Source organism: Apus apus, chromosome 14, assembly GCF_020740795.1.
Source record: "Apus apus isolate bApuApu2 chromosome 14, bApuApu2.pri.cur, whole genome shotgun sequence".
Lineage (NCBI taxonomy): Eukaryota > Metazoa > Chordata > Aves > Apodiformes > Apodidae > Apus > Apus apus.
Window position 1 is genome coordinate 2,784,046 of NC_067295.1, and position 22,799 is coordinate 2,806,844.

General features: G+C 45.1%; 1 protein-coding gene across 3 annotated transcripts in view; it reads left to right on the top strand.

Moving 5' to 3' along the window:
* Positions 1 to 492: 492 nt before the first annotated feature.
* Positions 493 to 22,799, top strand: part of TOM1L2 (target of myb1 like 2 membrane trafficking protein) — a 57,784-nt gene continuing 35,477 nt past the window's right edge. For all 3 annotated transcript variants that reach the window (XM_051632077.1, XM_051632078.1, XM_051632079.1), the window contains exons 1-3: positions 493 to 566; positions 20,246 to 20,330; positions 21,237 to 21,315. In XM_051632077.1, coding sequence (XP_051488037.1) covers positions 515 to 566; positions 20,246 to 20,330; positions 21,237 to 21,315 — 216 coding nt within the window. In that variant the 5' untranslated portion in view covers positions 493 to 514. The remainder of the gene's footprint in view (positions 567 to 20,245; positions 20,331 to 21,236; positions 21,316 to 22,799) is intronic.

The window sequence follows — 22,799 nt, forward strand, 5'->3', positions numbered from 1 at the left end:
GCTCCGCGCCCCCGGTACCGGCCCGGTTGCCAAGGAAGCCCAGGCGCGTTGCTAAGGTGTGCCACGTGACATGCCCAGCCTCCAATCGGCGGGCAGGGGGCGGGAAGGCTGGCTGCTAATCAGAGCGCGAGAAATCCGTGTCAGCCAATCAGCGCCCGCGCCGTGCCCCCGGGGAGGGAGGAGTCCCGCATGATTGACGTTTCTCTAGCCCAATAATATCAGAGAACGGTTCGGCCGTTGCCCAATGGGGAAAGGCGGTGGCGGCGTCCCCGCTGTCCATCAACCGGGAGGCGTGGCGGGGGCGGGGCTGACGCGGGGGCGGGCTCCTGCCTTGACAGTGATTGGCACTCCCGCTGGCCTATGACCGCACAGCACCTCCGGCCGCCGCCCAATCGAGTGCAGGGAGGCGGGGCAAACTCCGCAGAGCCAGCTGTGATTGGTGCGCGCAGCTGCCCGTCAGGGCGGGGCGGGGGAGGGAGGGGGTGGCCGGGCCGCTGTTTGTTGTCATCCCAAGATGGAGTTTCTGCTGGGGAACCCGTTCAGCACCCCGGTGGGGCAGAGCCTCGGTAAGGCGGCCCGAGGGGCGCAGCGGGCTCCGGGGGGAGGCTGGAGAGCCAGCGGGGCGGCTGGAGGGGGTGCGGGGCTCCAGGCAGCGGGGGGCTGTGGAGGCCCCGGGGGGCTGTCGGCGTCCATGAGGTGCTGTGGGGGTGTCTGGGGGGGCTGTGAGGGCCCGTCGAGGGGCCTGGGGGTCGGTGAGGTGCTGTGGTGGCTGTGAGGGGCCTGTGAGGTCCCGAGGACGAGTCTGAAGCCAGTAAGAGGGGGGTCTGTGGGGCTTACGGGAGGCCTGAGGTGCTGTGGGGAACTCTTGGGGTTGATGTGGGGGTCTGGAGGCGGTGTCGTATCTTTGGGGGGCTGTGGAGGAATGGGAGGGCCTGCGGGGGTAGCAGGGGTTTCAGGGTTGGGGGGGGCTTGCAGGTTGGTGAGTGCTGTAGGCCTTAGTGGGGTCTCTGGGTGTTTGTGTGGGTTGTGGAGGACTCCGGGCAGCAGAGGGCTGTGTGGGTAGCGGTGGCTTTGGGGAGGCTGTTTGCTATGAGGAAGGAGCAACTCCACTTCAAGGTGGTTGAATTATGAAGAAAAGTTTTTGCGTCCCCAGTTCCTTTTCCTGCATGTGAGCACCTTGTTACAAAGCAGCCCTGTCATTCAGCCACCTTTTTCCAAAGTGCTGAAACCTCCCTGTGCCCCTGCATATGCAGGGAGGGTGATGTGGTTTAGGAATACAAGTACGTGCTCCGTTTTCAGCCCGGAGCTTGAATTGTGGTTTTGCTAATGCTTTGGTGACATTAGGCAGGCTATTTTGAGTCAGCTTTCCCTGCATGCCCAGCCAAGGCCTTCCTGGCTTGCTATGTCTACTCCCTCCCTCCTACAGATGTGTTGACTCTCAACTGTGGCAAGTCTGGTTTTGATTTGGGTTGCCAGGGCCACAGGAGAAAGCCTGGGCACCACTGGGGAGAGTTGAATAACTTGCCTGTGGCTGGTTGGGCTGACATTGCCTCTCTTTGACCCTGAAGCAATATAAGATCACTCACATTTTGGGGGGAAAGAGCAGGAGATGGGCTCGGGTTCCTGTTCAGGTGAATGCACTTGGGCAGACATCCCTCTGCAGTGAAATCATGCTCTTGGTTTCCCTCATTTGTTTCATAAACAACAGTAATTCTGATGCCTTATTTAGGGGTTATATGCAGTATAGTGTGTAACTGTGTAGTCTGTAGCTGTTCTGTGTTCATTTATGAAATGATGGAAAAACTGTGCAGAGTATCTGGTCATGACCTCAAACCCCAGAAGTTTTTACAGTGGTCTCTTCACCCACAGGTGCAGAGACACCCCCTCACAGAGCCAAGAGGCCCTTAAACAGCAAAGTCTCACACTGTGCTCTGGGGCTGGCTGGACTTTTGGGTTTTTTTCAGAGAGTATTGGAGCATATGTGCAGCTTGCTGTTTGCCTGGAACCATCTGGGGTGTTTATTTCTTCTGCTTAGGGAGGGAAGTGCTGAGGGTCGGAGGCTCGTAGCAAGAACAGTGACAGTTAAACATAATTTTAAAGTGAATTTGCTTTGCTGTGTGTGGGCATCTGACCACATCTGCCAGGACAGCTGGCTGCTGTGCTGCTTGGACAAGCCTTCCACAGCAAGTGCTGGGAAGGGGAGGCAACAGTTTCTCATCTGTTTATTGTCCGAGTCCTTTAGCATCAGTAAGTGCTTTAAAGCAGCTTCCTTAAGGCTTAAGAGTCACTGCAGGGGTTTAGCAGTAAAATTTACTTTTCTAGCTTTCCGCCTTTCTCACTCTGGAGTTCTTACATTCCCCCCCCCCCTTCTCTCTGGATGAGCAGAGGCTCATTCTGCCAACTTGGAGCCTTCAAACACAAAGCTCTGGGGGAGCTGCTTTCATCAGCTGGGGTTAGGTGTGTGTGAGTGGTTATAATGCAACTTCCCTTAATGTAAAATTCAGCTGCACTTTAGAAATGTGTTTTGTTTTGGGTTTTTTTGTCATCCCCAGGGGAAAAGAGATAGCTGCAGATTTTATTTTGGAAGAAACATTTTTCTGCTTCTCCTATCACTGCCATTTATCCCTTTCTGAGACAACAGGAAAACAAAAGCATGCCTTGTTCTCAGCCTGTGCTGGTTGCTCAGTGTTTCCACAGTTTGTTGTTGTGTTTTTTTTTTCCAATGAGCTTGTGGAATAGAATTTTCACTTACATTTCTCCTCGTTCTTTAAAAGAAACTGGATAATGTTTTATTTCTGTTTCAACATACTGTGTTGAACCACAGTTGGGATGTTTTCAAGCGAGGCATCACACTCAGCAGAAGGGAGAAGTGCAGAAAATTATGTAAGTCCATCAGCTCACCAAGAATGTGTGTTCCCTGCCAGGAGGTAGCAGTGGTTCACATGAAGATTTAATTAGGGTTAGACAATGTCTTCAGATAAACACCAGGTCTGAAAGAACAAAGATGTCGGAGAAGTTTGGAGAGAGCTGAGAGGGGTAATACAGGGATTTTCTCTTTCCTCCTTCACTTTATCTGGAGAATGTCTGCAGCTGGACAGGCTTTTTGTGTTAACTCTTTTGCTTAATGTGGGAAAGTAATGCTAGGATGAGCTCTGAGGATTTGTAATGGAGATGGATGGAGTCTCCTGCATCTGAAGTGCCAGTTTGATGGCAGTCAGGCTCCTCGTGGCTGAAAACTACCTGATTCTTGGACTGGTTCACATCATGGTGGCCTCTGTTTAGTTTCCAGCGGTCACGTAACAGAAACTGTATAAAACACCATCATGGCTACTAATTACAAACCTCACTTAATCTTTCTTTAATCCTTTGATTGAACCTGTGGACACTGAACTGTCCTTATCATGGAATCCCAGACTGGTTTGGGTTGGAAGGGACCTTAAAGATCGTCTAGTTCCAACCCCCTGCATGGGCAGGGACACCTCCCACCAGCCCAGGTTGCTCCAAGCCCCATCCAACCTGTTCTTTGGATGGGAGGGGGCAGCCACAACCTCCCTGGGCAACCTGGGCCAGTGTCTCACCCCCCTCACACTAAAGAATTTCCTCCTAATCTTATGTCCCTAACAAGGTCCTCTCCTGAGCAGAGGAGGTGGTTTTGCTCAGTCCTTGTTGCTTTTAACCTGGAGGATGCAGTGGAGGGAGGTAATTGCGCTGTTTTAAATGCCTCACCCAGGATTATGTGGCAGAATCCATTCATTCCCAAAGGCATTGTGAGCAAATGGTGCTTTTCAGCGTCGCGTGGGACTTAGGAGAGGGCTTCCTGGTTCCTTCAGCCCTTTCACAACGTCCCAGGAGTCGGAGCCTGACGTGCAGTGGTGCTTTTCTCCAGTGCTGTGTCCTCGGGGAATCCAGCAGCAAAGCTGGATGAGGAGCCTGAGGTGGCACTGGAGCTTTTGCTGACAGCTTGTGCTGTGTGGCACTGGCCAGCTGAGGGGTGGTCGTGCCACCAGCCCTGGGGAAGGTTTTCTGTGAAAGCTGGTGAGGGTCTGGAGGGTGGAATTGGGTGCCGAGGGTTTCATAGGCTCCCAGTATGTCAGGGATGACAGGAGCCTTTGTGGCACTGGGTATTGGGCCCTGTTCTTACAACTGAAATGTTTATTTATTCCAGTGAATACTGGAAATACCATAGACCTCCTCAAAGGAGGACTATTTTGATGATTACTCCTGACCAGGGAGGAGGAAGAGGACAAGAAGATGTGTAGTAAAATGGGGAAGACAGACTGCTTGCTGTAGGGAGAGGGGCTGGGCGGGGAAAGAGCTGCGATTTACAGTAGTGGGAACTTGCCTTGAGATTCCACATCCTGCCATAAATTGTGGTTTTATCTTTCTTTGTTCAAGGGAGCCATCTTTAAAGTGTCACCACTCGATTCAAGGTTATTAGAACAAATACCCTTACTGTAGGTTAGCGAAAACATCTTAGGTGATTAAAGCTGATTGAATTACAGGAATGTGGAGCACCAGAGACTTTTTCTCCCCCCCCTCATTCTGCTTATTTGATGGAGGCCATATGGCTTCCACATGAGGACAGGAAACCCAGTCACATTCTGTAGTATTTGTTTTTTACTCTCGAGACTTTGTGGAGGCTTCAGGAGAGTGTTTATTTGTTTGAATACAAACCAAGTCTTTCTGCTGCTGCCTTCCCCCCCAGCTCCCTCAGGTGCAAAGGGTCGAGTTGGGGCAGTGAGGTGTGAAATGGGCTCCTGGCGGGGTGATGGATGGGAGCCTTGAGGTCCATTTTGGTGAGGGCTCTGGTCAGGGCTGTGGTGTGAGCTGCTGGAGTCAGCAGTTCTTGACTCGGGAGCCAAAGGCCTCCAGGGAGAGAGGCCCAGCACCTGAGTCAAATGCAGAGAGACCTGGAAGTTAATTTTTAACAGTCTAGTAGAAACTAATGTCTAAGCAGGGGTGGGGGTGTTGAGCAGAGGGTGCTGGTTTGCATCCCTGGTCGTTGTGGATGAAGGGAGGTTTGAATGGGAGGGGCTGGTCTGGGCACTTGGAGTTTCTTTTCGGAGGAGGCAGAATGTGGTGATTTAATACAGAGTATTGTTTAAGGAGGCTAGAAAAACAAGGTTTCAGCAAAAGATACAGTGGGGCTTTATTGAAGCAGCAGTGAGGCAGACAGCTTTTCAATTGATTTTTATCAAAGCACTTGCAGTTTCCATTCAAGGCTGTTAAATTGATAATAAATATGGTGGACAGAGTCTCTTTCCAGAGCTGCTGTTTTGTTCCCCTCTCTCTTATTTTTTCTAATGAGAAAATATCTCAGCTTGGGGGTTGTATAGACACCTTTTTATTTTCCTTTTCCTAAGAAGCACTTAAGACCTTTCTTCAGGTTTCTTACAATTTAAGATTTTTATGATTCTTGGCAAAAACGTGGTTCCTAAATGAATGAGTTGATGGCTCCATGCAGGAGTAGAGAGATGTATTGCAGCAAGCAGCACACGGTAATCCTGCAGGAGGAATTAATCTAGGCTTTCTTGTCCACATACACAATTTGCCTAAGTTCCCTTCAGACTTAACTGACTGCTTTGCTGTGCTGTAAGGAAAACATTTATTTTAAAGACAAATCTTTTCCCACCAGTCAGTGTTTAAAGTGCACACCATAACCTTAGGATCTGGTACCAATAACATTCCATGTTTGCAGCATGCTGGTAGGGGATGAATCATCTCTCCTTTCATTCATTGTGTTATAATAAAATAAAAAATCCTTTGCATTTACCTATAACCACTGAAGTGTTGTGCCCTGTTCCAAAGGAACTTTTCCTTAGTACAAGGTAGCAGTAACTTCCCTTGCTATCGGATGCCCACAGTAGATGCTGGATCAAAAAGATTAATTTTGTCTTTCCCTGCAGTGAAGAGGACACAAGAAGTACTCTCCTCAGAGTTTAAGTACTTTTATAGGTATTTCTCTAGCTGGTGAGTTGTTAAAAATCCAGCCCCCCCACTGTACATATGGAATTGTGCTAGTCATGCAGAAGAGAGTCAGTTTTATAAGGTTATTTGGATCTGCTTTCACTTCATGACAATGGATTATGCTGTAAGGAAAATCTCCATGAAATATGAAATTAGTTATCTTTGCTTTTAAAGAAGCAAATAAATACTGAGTCATGAGTCTGGCAACTTGGGGAATCTACATTCATATGTGAAGCTCGATAATTGGTGTAATACCATTTAATACTAGGTTTCTAAGACTGGATTTATTTTATAGGCACAAAAAGAGGTTGTAGTTCATGAAGGCGTTATAGCATGTATTTTTGAGTAATGCAGTTTTATCTCTTCCAGCACAGTATGCCTAAATGTACATTCCATATGCTTCTAGTATAAATCTATATGTGAGAGGTTGCAGTGTGAGGACAGCTCGTTCCCAGTTTGATGCTGCTCTGTTCATGTACTCAGCAGATTTTTTTTTTTAAACTGCATATTTAAAATATGCTTGACTAAAAACACAGTTAGAAGATCCCCAGAGACCCTTCCAAATGGTTTTGTATTTAATCTGAAATAGGATTCACCAAAACAAGAAGCATCGGGTGGTTTCCTTAGTTGAATTAAGAACAGTTTTAAAGTAGTCAGGCTTTCCTTTGATTTTGTAAATGATGTTGGGTTTTTAATTAAGCATTCTGTGAAGGAGAACAAGGCATTTGGCAGCATCCTTGGTGGGGATGGTCACTGGAGGAACAGCAGCATTTTTTGCAGAAGCTTTGGCAAGATGGTCCTCTGTGGGAAGTGACCCTGCAGGGCTGGTGCTCTTCAGGGTTGGCCTGGCAATCTTCTTCTTCCTCATCTGGTATTTCATATTTGTCTCTGAGTGAATAATTTCACACTTTGTGTTCTAGGTTCAAAAGCTGTGCAATCTACAGGCAATATAAAGCATAAATGTTTGGAGAACACATGGGAGAAAGAAGCATTGTAGGAGCCCTGAGAAGTGAGGAGGTGCCCTGGAAGGCCAGACTGTGGAACACCATTTTCCCCTATAGGATGAGTCTGCACAGATCATCCAGAACTAGTTTTCTATTTTATTATTTGGAGAATTATTAGGTTTTTTAGGTAAAAAACTTGTTGCTGAATGTAAAAATCCTGTCTAGGATAAACAGGCTTTATCTTCTGTGTCTGCTTAGTCATTCTCTGATGGTTCTTTGCTCCTTTGTTTCAGTTATTGTCAATGGGAAAGGGTTTCTCTAAAACTGATGATTCTTAAGGCTCTGCTAGAGCCTGATCTCTCTTCTGTTAGGAGCAGGTCCTTACTTACAGGTAAACATGCCTTTACCTAACTCATGGAGCCAGATCGTCCAATCTGTGGGCACTGTTCCCATTGCTCAAGAAGGGCAAATGCAAATAAACTCAACCAGCCCCTGAATGGGGCCTACAGGAAAGGCAGAGAAGGACTTTTTACAAGGGCATGTAGTGATAGGACAAGGAGCAATGGTTTCAAACTGGAGGAGAGTAAATTTAGATTAGGCATTAGGAAGAAATTCATTCCTGTGTGAGGGCGGGAGACCCTGGCCCAGGTTGCCCAGGGAAGCTGTGGCTGCCCCATCCCTGGCAGTTTTGAAGGGCAGGTTGGATGGGGCTCGGAGCAACCTGGTCTGGTGGGAGGTGTCCCTGCCCATGCAGGAGGGTTGGAACTAGATGATCTTTAAGGTCCCTTTCCACCCAGACCAGTCTGGGATTCTCTGGTTCTATGGGATTCTTTTATTGGCTGCACTGTCTTTGAATTTAAATACACAATCGATTGTCCTGTACCTGCCAGAATTATACAGTAATGTAATAACTAATTTCAAAATTAAGGATTAGGGAAGAAAATAAGTCTACGCACGTCTATACCCTGTCTGTGTTTGGGCAATGCCTGGCATGGCTCTGTATACACTATTTACTCCTGCTGCTCTATCTTTCAGTTGACAGAAACCTTTTGGCAGCTCAGTGTTTGCCACGTAGTCTCAGAGAGCATCAGAAGACTCAAACATGAGAAGATACTCAGGAGAAACCTGTTGGGTATTTTGTAAGGCTGCTTGTTCTTTGAAATTAAGCCAGTCTGTTCCCCAGCTGGTCCTCAGAAGCCTTCTGGGTTAGATTACTTTCGGAAGAAATTCTTTTGTTCAAATTCAGATCAAAGAAAATGTACACAAAGTGAAGGCACAGATTGGTGTCATAAACTGTGTTTGAACCCCAAGAACTTTGTAGAGTGTTGATTTCTTGTTCTTAAGGCAAGAAAGGCTTTGTTACATCCCAGATGTGGTTGGGAACGTTGAGGATATTGTTAAATTGGTCGTATTGCATCCTCTGTATTTTGGTAGGATACATCCCCTGCAAGAAGTGTGACCAGCTTTGTATTTGACCCAAACAACAAGAAAAATCACATTTCTTGCATTGCTGAGTAAATGTAGAAAAAGTCCCTTGAAGTTTTTGTCTGAGGTGATCCAGAGGTGAGAGACTGTATCGTATCACTTCCCTCCAAAACATTGGTGCAATGAGCATCTTTTGGGTTCAAAACAACCACTTCTCCCTCTTCTGTGTGAGTTTAAGCAGTTAATTGGTCCCCAATTCAGGATTAGTAGAGAAAATACACAAACTTTGTTGGATTATTTCATCTGGAGGGAATCTTGAAATCAGACTCTACATTATGACCAGTTACTACCTGAATACATTCTAGTATTTTCCTGAGCAATTTTTATGGGATATAGGAATGATAATAAGATGATTTGATGGTAAAAGGTAAGGGTTAAGCAGGCCCTAGCATGTATTTGGTTTTTGGGGTACCCTTATCTCATGTTTAAGCTGTTGTTGTAAATAGCTTGTTTTTTCATTATCTTTGAGCTGCCCTTTCTGTACTGATCTTCAGTTCCTCTAATTAGAAGGGTATTTCAGTGAAAAGAGCCATTTCAAACCTTTGTGAAATTTTCTGCTAGTACAAATAATGGTTAATCTGAAATCACATATTAGACAAGAAGTTGTTATGGCAACTACAAGATGGTTGGCTAATCAAAGAGTGAGATCAGTTTTTATTTACAAGCATAATGAGCAATTAAGTTTGAGCAGCTGTCAGACTTGGAAAGTGATTAAAGTTCAGCAAACAACCCAAATGGGTCAGTGTTCAGTTCTGGTGATTTTCTGACACTGCGGCTTGATCATGTGTGGGTGTTACCTACTATAATTAAAACTGCCTTTAAAATCCCCATGTATGCCAATGACTTGGCATAGCCAGGGAGTAATGAAAAACCCTTCTTCCAACCAGGTTCCTTAAAAGGTATTAGCCTGGAGTCTTGCTGCAGCTAATGAGGTATTTCACGTGTAGCAGCCCTTAAAGCAGTCCTTGGTTTGCATGCTGGCTTCATCTCCAGGCTGCTGATGATCATCAGGAGAAAGTAGAAATGGTACAGCCTGGCTCAGGCAAGCTTTACACCTCTAAAGGGCACTCTTTCATAAAGTCCATCATCATTAGTTGGCTGCTTAGGAAGCTGCTGCTGGGCTCAGAGGAAGGATGTGCACTGTGTACTTGGAGATAAAAGAAATTGAGAAAATCTTGATTCACCCAGAAACAGAAGGGAATGTCCCAGAGAGGCTGACCTCAGCTGGAGCTGGTGAAGCTCAGGCATAGAATTGTTTTGGTCAGAAAAAAAACTTTTAAGACCAAATTCGACTGTTAACCCAGTACTGCCCAGTCCCTGAGCTGGCCACCACTGAATGTGGGCAGGATCATGCCATTGCTGGTAGTCATTGCTTTCCCAAACAGGAGTGGTGACTCCAGCATATATCAGTGTCACTAACTTATGTCAGTGTCACACTGCCAAAAGGGCTTCTGCAGGTTTTGTATTATTTGGTATCCTGTGACATCTGTGGTTAGTAGGGTTAGGTTATGGTTGAACTTAAGGATCTTAGAGGCCCTTTCCAACCAGGATGATTCTGTGATGCCGTGATCTCCTGTGTTGTTGATGAACAAGCTGGAAGCAGCAAAGACTGTAGAGCTGGTTCTCTCCCGATTCCAGAAGATCACACATGTTCACACGGGGAAAGTTACCTTCCTGTCCATGCCTTACAGTTCTCAGAGTGCTCTAGATCAGTCCTTTTCATCTGCAAGGATTTGCTTCCCTTCTGCATGTGGTAAATAAGCCAAGCTGTTTATATGCTATGCTCCAAATCTGTGTTCTAGTTAGAATTTTAACTGTCCAAGGACCAATATAGCTATCTTCCAAAAGTGTGCTGCAGTCCCCTGACACATTTGCATTGGTTTTAATTTTACCATGCTATTAGTATAATGTAATACAGGCAATTGCAGTGGAACGTGGAATGTATTGGGACAGTTCCTGACCTGGAGAATTGACAAAGTTGTATGACTGGAAAACACAAGTTGGTGAATGGGGACTTAGGGGAGAATTAAAATGACAGTCTCGGAAATGGGCATTTGCATATTTGATTTAAACTTCTGGTACTTACTCTTCATCAATCTTTTTCAGGCTTAGCAGCAGCAGTGGCACATGAGAAACAGGGCTGTAGAAATGGAGCAGAATCTTGGTAGGGTTATTAGAGACCAACAAATCTGTGTTTCTCAGCTGGTACGATATGAAATTGCATACGTGTTATCTTGTTATTCTTGGTGCCTGATCTGTACTCAGGTTTCCCAAGAAGATTGTTTGGAAGTGTTTAGTCACTAAGCTCTTGCAGGCAGAGCCAGCTTGGCTTGTTGGAAGGGGCAAGCTGGCAGTGGAGCTCCTCAATGACAGCAGCGTTGGCAAAAGTGATCCCTGTTACCAAGCGGAAGAGGAGCCAGCCCTCCTGGCTTCCCATGGTGAAAACAGTGTATCCCAGACACTGATCTTCACGCTGGGGAGGTACTGGAGAATTTCACCAGGATGGGACTGAGCTGCCTCTCCCACAGGCCTGCTGTCACCTTGTGGAGCAGTGTGAGGGCAGGCTGCAAAGCTGAACAGCAAACTGAAGCATTCACAGGAGCAAACAGCTCTCGGCCCTTAAACCCTGCAGGCTCCTCACTGCTTAGTTCACTTCTCCAGACAGGATAATCCTGGTTTTCCAGAGGACACAGCTCTCACCTTTGTAGCTGTAGATATAGAGGAGAGCTGGGTGTGGGAACATGGTGGTGAAATTGCCTTCTGGAAGAGATGTTCATTTTCATTCGTGACACAATTACCATGTATCAATGTTTACTTTAAAATCTGCTGCAGCCAAGGAGGAAACTTTTTGTGACTGCTTTCTTGGTACCAATGAAAGATTTTGCCTTTTTTCCCTGTCATTAAATATAATTAGTGTTTTCAGTTTAAGCATGTGAGAATGGGGACTATTGACTTTACGAGCAACATGTAAAAAATAATATAAATAATACTAATGTAGGAGTCTGATGGATTATCTTTACCTTATAGTTTGTTTGCAGCAAACAAGTGAGTGAGTGGGAGGAGGAGTTTTAAATATATGGGGATGGATTTTTAGGGTTTGCAGCTGACATGGATTAAAAATTCTTAGAACATTTCATCCATGAAAGGCAATTAGTTTTGTTTTATGAATATGAAAAGCACGTAGCTTGTAAGTACTGGAGTGAAGTCCCAAGTGAGTTATTAGAACTTGCTTTACTCGTGTAGTACAAAATTAGCCATCAAGAGCTGATAGATTTCAAATATAGCTCACTGACACACTGATCATCCATAACTTTTCATAAAGACATTTTTTCATTCTTGCCTGTAATTACTGGATGCTGTTGAAGTCCTGAACAGAGCAGCTAGTCACAGATCAGGACAATTTCTTGCTCTTGATGGTGCTTGCAACATTTTGTGTATTCAGGATATCAAATTGTCATTCTGCTCTGCCTCCAGTTCTGGGCGGTAAAACTGCATCTGGATTCAGGGAATATTCCTCCCTCTCTCTCTGTCTCCTATCTCTTGGCAGTATCTTACTGGTCAAATACATTATTCTGCTTTGTATCATGGTATTGGTTTTCTACATTAGTTATTTAAGTTTTTTTTGAATATTGGGCTTGTCAGTTGTCATTCTGGTGAGAAAAGTTTCTCCCTTTCTAGGGGGTTTTTGGAAATAGACTTTTTTTCAGCTTCTTGATTAGTTTCTTAGTCTGGGTTTGGTTTGGGGGGTTTTTTGAGTGGAGGATAGCCAAAGACTCAGCTAGTAAGCAAATCTGTATTTCTGGTGTTGTTGAACAGGCATTAATCATCCAGTAGGTCCATGTTTTAATAACTGAGTTAAGGAACTGGTAGCCCCAACTAAGGAACAAGGCAGCCCCCTCCAATCATCCAAATTCCTTGGAGAAATTAAAGCAATATAAAAACTCTTTGGCGAGTCGTAGGCTACAGTCCAAATGATTAAATGTCAGTGTGATTTGGTGTTACAGCACCAGCTTCTTGACTGTGGTCAGAGGACGAGGTTTGGGTAGCCATCCCAATGCAGTGACCTGTTTAAACAACACTGTGCTGATAAATTCTCCCCTCCAGAGTCCTGTGCACAAGTGGTAGCAGTTGCAGTCTAATTGAGAAAAGGCAAATCCAAAGGGAGAACGCTTTGTCACCTGGAAGGTTTTAATTTATGCTTTCATGCCTCTCATCTAGAGAAGAAAGATAGACACTCAGAGTGAGATAATATTAGGCCACTGGAATTGTTGCCCAATAGATCACAGATGTTTGTGAAGTGGTGAGCCATCATCTGCACCCAGGCCAGGGTCTCAGGGGACAGTCTGTCATGAGATGTGACATGTCATAAAGGAACATTGATCTGTCGCTCCCTGACAGTAAATCACACAGTAAACATCTCGATTCAAATCCATTAAAACCCATTAATACAGGACGTATGTTTTAAAACTGCTTTGACATTTCTGATTGAAGGCTTTAGTGTATTGATTTCTGACGTGAGCAGGTCTGCGTTTGTCAATTGTCAAGGAGCACCAATCTTAGAATGTTGTGGAGGGAGATGGGAGCCTGGCCAAGGTCACTGAGGAAGGAGGTGAAGAAACACGCGGTGCAGGCGGAGTTTTAGGGGCAAGTGCCTCCAAATCATGCAAATGGCTTGATCAGCTGGGAGCTGCTGCTGTATGACCTAGCTCTGAAGGACAGCTATTTACAGTACATGGGTCAACATGTTAGCTTTAATGAGTGTGCAATACACAGGAGGAAGTTTTAATTGTGGGGTTTTTTTAAGCTGTATAGAACGAGGAAGTCAGAGGGATTTAACTTTGTTGTGAAGAAGCAGTTGGCTCTTTCTGCCGCCTGCTTGGAAAGAGAGCAAGTTATGTACACATGTCATTCAGTGGAGCATGCTGTCAGCAGCAACAATTTCTGCTGAGGGTGGAACTTCAGTGAGAAGATTGATAACAAAAGTCTTTATTGTACAGAAACACACTGTTCTGCTTCGGATCCAGGTTCCAAATGCTTTTAAGGACTATGACTAAACCGTCATTTGTGCCTGAGATGAACGACACCTGAGTACAGAAATTGCCTGGACAAGGTTACCCTGTCAGGCCCTGTCTGTGCAATACAAGAGCTTAGTACTGGAAGGTCTAGCTGGTTTTACAACCCACAAATGCATCATGACCTCTGAGATGTGATAAACCAAGTGAGTCAGGCTGGTACACTCCCTTGCCTACTCTGATATTTTAAGGATTCTGCTTTGTTTTTCTTTTTGGTTCAGGTAAAGCTCTGGTCTGAGTATACAACAAAAATCTTCTTTGTTGCACATGTTCATATTTGTTTAATACATATGAATCCACTCGGCTTGCTCTGCTGCTGAAACCCCTGCACAGCTATGCTCAGTTAAGCAGCTGTAGTTTCCTGCTCCTGAGAGGCTGAATTTGTGGGAGATGTTGGGCGATGTCTTTTCTGTGGCTTATTTGAATCACAGGAATGCTGTAGCCTAACTGTGAATACCACATGGTCCTTAAAAAGGCACAATAATTGCATATTACATATTCATAATTGCAGGTAAGTGTGATCTGGAAGGCACGTTTGAAGAAGTTTGGCATTTGGGCAGCAGCTTCAAAAAGAAGAAATCCTGAAAGTTAACTGGAGATCATGACAGTTCCCAATTTACTGCTGTATGTTCAAACAGCATTTGAGCTTAATACTCGTTGTGGTTGCTCACATGCATATCCACAACTTCTCTCATGATTTTGTTTTAACGTAGACTACGCAGTCATTACAAACTGATTATTCATTTATTCAGCAGCAGAAACTTTTGCAAAACAACAAGTGGAGGATAGATGACTTCATCCCAGATCGTTTCGATGTGAGCGCAGCTAAAATCAATAGAAAAATCACAACGGTCAAAGTTGATGACCGGTGCTGCAGCAGTACAACCCAAATCACGTTTTGCTGTAATGCCCTGCAGTTCAGATTGAGCCCGTTTGTTCTAGCTGACTGGCTTTTTCTTTGGAAGTGTGAAGCTCAGCATTTTCAGAGCAGTGTGAAATAAGGAATGTAGAAAAAGGACTTGGAGCAGTGAGGTGGCTAATTGAAAAACACTATTGGAGCTGTGCTTTCCAACAAAGAAACTGGCAGGTTTTTTGTGAGTAAGTCACTTCAGAGTTGAGTTTTGATCTTGAATTTTGAATGAGTCACATTTCTTTTTTAATAGCAGTGTTTTGATAAAAAGGAAAAAAAAATAAAATCTCCTGTTGGCCACCATAATGTCTAAGTGTCTGTGACTGCCTTACTAAAAGCAAATGCAGAGAAAGCAAAAATAGGTCCAGGAATATCCAAGTGTGTTTTACTAGTGTCTCTGTATCTTCCAAGTGAGATGTCTTGAACTCAGCAGCTATGGGAATGCTGAGAGTCTTTAGTTTTATCTTCATTTTGCTTGGACAGCTGAAATCTGTTTCCATGGCCTCTGTGTGGTCTTTCCCCGGGTCTTATTGACGATGCCATGGAGGTCACTGATGATTTGTTGAATCCAAGAGAGACAACTGCAGCCACAAAACGTAATGGTGCTTTAAAGCAAAACAATTCTATAAGCTTCAGCTCAGAGGAGAGATGTTATCATCTCGTTCAACAGCTTATCTTCCCCTGTGAGCTATCTTGTGCCTTCTGCATCGCCTTGCAAAACTCTCTTCTTTTTTTTTTTTTTCCCCTGAAAGACCTTTGTCCATTCTATAAAAGCATTTTGCATCTGACCTCAGCTGATAGCCCCTGCTCCTGAGAGAGCTCCACTGGCCTGAAGGGAGGGGGACCAGGAGGATAGAAGAAAAAGCCAGCTTTTTCTATGGCTGTTTCTGTTCCCTGTCACATATTATGCAGAGTGAAATATAACACAGCTGACTGTTTGATTTGTTAATTTCAATCTTGGAGCACAGCTGGTAGGCAGGTGGACTGTTATGAGGCAAGACAAAGATCTAAGATCCTCAATCTTCTGAACTTCCAAGACAAAAAAAAAAAAAAAAAAGGTGTTTGATGCTGCTTGAACACCAAAGGCTGTTGGAGGGGAGAAATTTGGAATCGGGACTTTCTTGCCTTGGGTCTCTCTAATGCAGTGCCTTGGTGTGCATGCTTCTTGCATAAACAGAGGTGATTTTTCATGCATAATTCTTCCCAAACATATGAATCAAGAGTCTCTGAAGCAACGTCTGGAGAAGTCCCAAGAGAGAATACTGTGATATCTCTGAACAGAAAAATCTGCTCATTCACAAGATTCTGGTATTCAGGCGGAAAACAGCACCATTCTCCATTTTCATTTAATGGGATTTCTATCTAGGGCAAAATTTAGCTTCCCCTTTTGCCTTTTCTTCCAAGAACACGATGCAGCACCACAATCACTTACTGGTACTTACAGACCGACCTTTTGGGGAGATTTTTACCCTGTCGTCATTCAGTTAGGGTGGCTGTTCTCAGTGCTTCCAGCAGTCAGTTCTTCAGTCTTGGCTGCATAAAGAGGCATATGGCTTGTGAGTTAAATAGCATCCAGCCTGCAACTTCTGCAGGCACAATCCTCATGGAAATCTTCAGGCCATCTCCATTGGCAGGTTCAGTGTAATGGTCAGAGAGGAACAGTGGAAGAGGGAAGCAGGGAAGAGCAAGTTCTGCTTTATCTCATCTGTATGTGAACACAGTCAAATTTTAAGAGTGTCATCAATGCTGAACTGTAACTTTGAAGCAAAAATAGTATGGACTGGAAAGGGCTGGGAGAGTAGCTTCTCGAGGACAGCCAGTGTCAGCATTTCCTTCTTAGGTGAATTTTGAGCTGGGTTCAAGATGGGTGATTAAAGTTCTTCTGGTTTTCCCCTGCATTTAAAAGAGCATTCTTGTCCTTTTAATTATGTGGTGGTTACACAGGTATTTCTGACTGGATTTCCTTGTGGGGACATCTGCCAGGTGGAGCACGTTGCATGGACATAGGCTTGGCTGGGAGAGTGTGTGCACTTCTTACACTCAAAACTTTATGCTACCGATCGGTGCTTTCTGAATGCCACAGAGTGTTCAGGATTTCCATGCGAGCAGGCAACTACTGAGCTTGCCATTTGTCAGAGTGGGGAAATGCGGCCACAAGAGTCAGATCTCAGAGGGAAGGTGTGAATGGAAAAATAGCACCATTTTTTCTCCTTTTCTTTGCAGGGTAGAGATAAGCTAATGCTTGTGTGTGCATCTGCAGTGTCCAAGGTCTGCAGCGTGTCAGGCGTGGAGTGCCAGATTGTCTTTCTTTCCAGCAGAACGTTTATGCTTTAATTTGGGAAACGTGGTGGGAACCGATAGCATCTTGTTTCTGAGAGAGACTTTCTGATAATCTTGCTGGTGGTGTCAAGTCTCCTTGTGAGACACTGACTCCTGCTCCTGCTGCCACGAGGAACTTGGCAATAACACAGCACTCGGGTCAGAAGCTGTGCAAGGCACCCCTGGCACCCAGGCTGGGAGCTGCCAGCCCTTTTGTTACCCAATTAAACTACACCATAAACTCTTCAGCTCAGGGAGGGGCAGGAGGGGATTCCTCCTCATTGCCTTTTTCCTTGTCTGATTTAACATTCCTTGTGTCACCCTGGAATCCTTTGGTCCTGTTCCAGGGCCCTGTGTGAACTAGTGCCATTTAGATGCCTTTTAATGAGGCTGAAAGAGATGGAGGAACTGGTGACTTTTAAAAGGGTATTTGCATGATTTGCATGCTGTTCCTTTGCAGTGCTGTGAATGTCTCCAAAATCTGTTTTGTCTTGTCAGTGGTACCTATTTGCTGTTTGAGGAGGATCCTCAGAGAGATGCATAGTTTCCACAGTGTCTGTTAAACACTGGGCAGGTTATTGAGCATTTTTAATTTACTGCATTTTGGATGTGTTGGGCAGAGATTCTCTTACAGACAAGTGCAGGCAGAGCTGTTTCACCAGAAATCCAGAGCTACAACCTGCTGCGTATTGGTTCTGAGAAGAGCTCTACAGGCTTTCCATTCCTTGCAGTGTAGTACTGCTCCTCAAACAAATCACACAGCAACCCTCACGCCTTCCCTGCAGTCAGTTAACTCCTTTGTAAGAGTTGAGAGAGCACTGCAGCAGCAAATCTGGGTCACACACCCTGCAAAGGACAAACGAATACAGATGAGAAGGGCCTGTGTGCTCTGTTGCTGAAGACGGGACTAAAACGAGCTTCTGACTCTTACTCGAATTAAAAATTACTCAGGGGGAAGTGAACTAATTCTCAAAAAGACAGCTGCTATGTCTTAAACCCACACAGTCTCAGCCACATATTAATCCAACTAAAGAACAGAAATGTGAAGATAAAAAGGCAGAAACCAGACTTTCTGGGAGAAAAGAGGTTTTCTTTTCCCTAGTGAAGGAAAATACAAATGAGGTTATTGGGGACCCCAGACAAGTGTTCCTGTGCCACCCTCCATGCGGTGCTGCAGCAGCAGCTCTTCACTCTGTCACAGTTGTTAGCTGTGAAGTGCTGCCATATACACATTTTGTCAAAATAAACCTTAACTAAATGGCTCTTACAAGACCAGTGAATGAATTGTCTGCTAGCACAGCTTTGTGCAGGATCAGCATTTCCCACCTGCATTTATAAAAAGCAACAGCAGAACCAGAGTAAGGATATTGCAAAGTTGCTGCCTGATGCCAGATGCTGTCAGGAACACACAAACTTGTTAATATAGTTCTAGATGAAGAGATCAAATCGTATGCCCAGCTTAAGGAATACCCTCTATTGAAGGTGTAATCTCTCATTTTGCAGCACTGTGCTTATAAATCCTTTGCAGCTTTGGAAATGGCAGGAAGCTGAATCAGGGGAGGTTTAGGTTGGATATCAGGAAAAGGTTTTTCACCCGGAGGGTGGCTGAGCGCTGGAACAAGCTCCCCAGGAAAGCAGTCACAGCTCCAAGCCTGCCTGAGTTTGAGAAGTGTTTGGATGATGCTCTCAGGCACATGGTGTGATTCTTGGGGTACCCCTACACAGGGACAGGAGTTGGACTCCATGATCCTGAAAAAGCCCCAGAGGTGAAGATGCACAGCTGGGAGTTTTGCGGCCTCTGGTTCCTCCCTGGTGATTGAAACCATGGTGGATGTCCTCTCTATTTTTTGTTGGATTTTTTTTGCTGGAGATAGATGAATTCTTTTCAGCTCAGATTCACTTTTTGCATAGCTTCCTGGTTTGTCTCAGACTCCTGTAATTACTGTCCTTGCTGGAGCTGCTTTAGCCATGATTCTTGGTGCAGACAAGTCACTGAGACTTGAATTACCCAGACACTTAGCCTTTCTCCGAGTAGTGGCCCATAATTATGGCCTCTGGGCATCTGTATCCTCAGTCACAACGACACAAATGTTAATGGGAAAAATATCATTGGTAAACAGAGAGAGACGTATGAAGTCCTCAGAGCCTGGTGTTCTCAAGCAAAATCTGCCTTGTTCTGGAGGACCAATTGGGGTCTGATGTAAAGTCAGAAGCAGAGCTGGAGAAGATGGTACCTGTGTTTTTGTTTCTGCTATAAAGTGTTTAAAAGTGTCACTTCTTTCTTGCTTTACTTTGCATTTTAAAAATGCTTGCTTTCTGTTTTTTACCCCATTTGCCTTCCAACATTGGTCGCCAGGGATCTGCAGAAAAGCCTAGTCTATTTTGGAGGAGAAGGTTGTGTTCAGCTCAGAGATCCCCTTTTTGGATGTCTCTGCTGACAGGCTTTACCTTCAACTCGGTAGCGTTTCTGGGTGTGGGTTGTGTCACACAGAGAGGGTTTGAGTGCTGCAAGTGAGAAGTGTGACAAATTGAGGGGATGATCTAGGCTCCACTAGACAGAACTACATTGATTTCAGGAGGAAATCCCAAGGAGGAAATAGTTCTTGTCAACTGATTACTTGAAGTTACGGTTATGCTACTCTTGCAGACGACTATAAATTGAACTGCCAACAGCTGGCATCTGCCACTGTCACAGGGCTATAGGTCATCCTTCACGTTAGTCTGATGCTGGAGGGACTTACCTGCCGCACAAATAGTGAGGGAGCATTTGGGAGTCAGGAGGATGGCAGATTGTGCTTGGGAGATGTGTGTGTAGCCCCAGCATGGAGAAGAGACTGGGGACACAGTGTGGGACAGACGGAAGTGCTGCCCAGCCCCTTGGCAAGCAGATATTGAGGGACTGTGGTACAGGAGGAAAAGTCCTGTAAAAAAAGGCCTGTCTGCCAATGATATCATGACCTAAACTGTCATGGGCTAAATATTTTTACGTGCTGGTGGTTCATTTCATGCTGAAATTGGTCTTTAAGGTTCCTTCCAACTCAAACCATTCTATGAAATTCTGGACTTCCTTGAATTCTGTTTCTTTCCTCCTTCAATTTCTGTGGAGGTATTATCTACTAAACCAGATCTTTTCTCCTTCAATTTCTGTGGAGGTATTCTATACTAAAACAGGGAGGAGGTCATGTTGATTTTGGGGAGATTTTCTGACCTCATAACTTGCCAATAATGCAGCATCTGAGAAGTTTAAATTGGAATTAGCTGACATTTTCCAACTCCCCCAGGAATTCAGGAGTCTTTGAAGAGCAGCCCATCTATGTGGGCTGAAGGTAGTGAGCTTGAGGGATAATTGATTCTGTCTGGAAACCTTTGTGCTGATCCCTGAAACCAGGAGGGAAGGTTTGACATTGCTTGCAGTCAGTGGGGACTTATTTTTCTTTTTTCTGTCTTTCTTTTACTGGATGGCTTCAGCTCTGAGTAACCAAAGATGGATTGGAGTATAACACCTAATCAGAAAGATGTGAAAAGATTTATTTTTCTTTACTTTACAGAAAAGGCCACAGATGGCTCCCTGCAGAGTGAAGACTGGACACTTAACATGGAGATCTGTGACATTATCAACGAGACAGAAGAAGGGTATGTGCTACTGCAGCAAATTCTAAAAGATTCATGGGCACAATCTTCATCCAGTCGTACTCAGCACGTGAGGAGGTGCCGTAGGTCTGGGGGCAGATGTTCACAGTCTGAACGCGGTTTGCATATGAGTTGCTTAGTTTCCCTGCTCCTTAGACATTTCAGAAAATCACTATAAGATGCAGCACTTTCTGGGGTTGACCTCTCCCTGGGAGGGCTGGCATGAAAAACTGTTGGAGAGGATGTCAAGTCTGTATTTCTGGGGTTCTTGTTTTCGGCAGATGTATCTCCTTGCAGTGCTGCCATGCTTTCATTTCAGCCATTTGAATAGAGAGCTGCTCTGGTGTGTCTCCTTCAGCTCCAGAAAAGCTGTGCAGTTTGCTGGAGAACTGATCAGTACCCTGGGCCTTTTTCAGAGTGGCTTGTCAGTCTTCCATACTTGATCAATATCTTGCCTTTTTGGAGGTCTTGGACATTGCTCTCATCTTGACTTTTGTGACATCTTGTCACCTCATGTGATCAAAACTGAAAGGGGGAGATTTAGGTTAGACATTAGGAGGAAATTCTTGAGTGTGAGGGTGGTGAGACACTGGAACAGGTTGCCCAGGGAAGCTGTGGCTGCCCCATCCCTGGATGTGTTCAAGAGCAGGCTGGATGGGGCTTGGAGCACCCTGGTCTAGTGGGAGGTGTCCCTGCCCATGGCAGGGGCTTGGAATCTTTAAGGTCCTTTCCAAACCAGTCTGGGATTCTGTGAATTCTACATGACCCTAGTTTGGTTGTAGTCAAGTAATCTGAAGTTAACACATGTGCTTGTTTCCATTTGGAAAAGGTAAAGGATTCCTTTTCCCACAGTATATAGCATATGAAAAGTGTGAGCTGTCTTTTAAAAATGCTGTGTTTCTCCTTCAGCCCAAAGGATGCCATTCGAGCACTGAAGAAGAGGCTGAATGGAAACAAAAATTACAGGGAGGTCATGCTGGCTCTGACGGTGAGTGGGGGCAGGTGGGAATGCCTCAAAGGGGCAGAACCCTTGGCTTTTGCCATCTTCCCTTTCCTGGCACTCTTGAATGTACACACTGTTTGCTCTAACAGCCACTGCTCAGCCCTCTTCTTCACTCCCGTTGTCTCCTCACTTCCATGGAGAGAGTTGTTGGAAGCTTTGCAGAGTGTTTTTCTGACTCAGTTGATTTTTTCGAGGCTCTTATTCATCCCAAGTACTGACTGAGGAAAGTTAAAGTCTCCCAAATGTGTCTGGGTACTCTTTGGGGCTTTCACCTCTGATCTCCCTGTGTCCAAGGGCTTCTCCACTCCAAGACGACATCTGTGGGCATATCTGCAAGTGAGGATGATGAACTTGCCATATTTCCAGCTTCATAAGTAGCTGATGCACAATTTCCCTCGTGAATGGATCTCTGCAGGAGACTCCCATTAATTTATGCTGATCTAATTTCACTCAATAAAGTGTAAATTATATTCTGGGCATTTAGGCAGCCCTGCTAAGGTGTGAGATAATTTGCCAGTGACCTTTCCTACCAATGACTTTAGCTGGGGGTTTCCTGGGTAATGCAGCACTCCAGGAGCTGTAGCAGGCTGAGGAATGAGCAGGAGGAACTAGATGGAGTGACACTGCTGTGGGTAGGTGATCTGTATGATTCTTTCCCTGAGCTCTTGGTGCATCTCCCTGACGAAGCGTGACTGTTCTTTCTGTCTTCTTGCCATTTCCCATCCCTGGATTGTCAGGTTGACAGATTACCAAAGACCAAACCATGAGATTATCCATCGTGCAGGAAAGAGTGAAATTCATCAGGAATGAGCCCGTGTCATCGGGGCTGATGAAAGTAGCTGAAGTAGGAGAGTAATTACAGACTCCTCAGCTACAAAGTCACTGTTTCTATTAGGCATGGCTGTGAGGAGAAGTGACGTGTTGGATTTATCTCCATGCTAATCATGTTCTTCAGAGAAAAATCAACAGCTGTTCTTCCATGGCAGTTGAATGGCAAGTGGAAGGTGCCTCTAGCTAGGTTGCAGGGGGAAAATGTGTCAAAGTATAAACTGTCAGAGCATTCACAAGGGAGTGTTTTGACTGAGTGAAGATCATTCACCTGAATTCCCAACTCTAAAACATGGCTTATGGCTCAGAGTAAGCAGGTCCAGCTGTGTTCCAGGTACATGGAAAATGGTGGAGTGCCCACAGCATGGTAATATCTCACTGTGACAGAATGTCCTCTGTCTTACCTGCTCTGGATGGGATGCTGTGTACTTGGCTGTTCAGTTAAGCTGGAAAGTTCTGCATTGAAGAGGAAGAAGCTTTATATTCCCTTACCCCGAAAACAGGCAAAGGCAGATCACAAAAGTGCCCAATACGTTAATGGTGGGTGAGATACATCTAAATGTGTGTGTATAGAAGGAAGCTTTTTGGTAAAATGGGGGAAGAAAAGAAGAATTAAGAGCATAAGTGTAATTTCTCCTGTC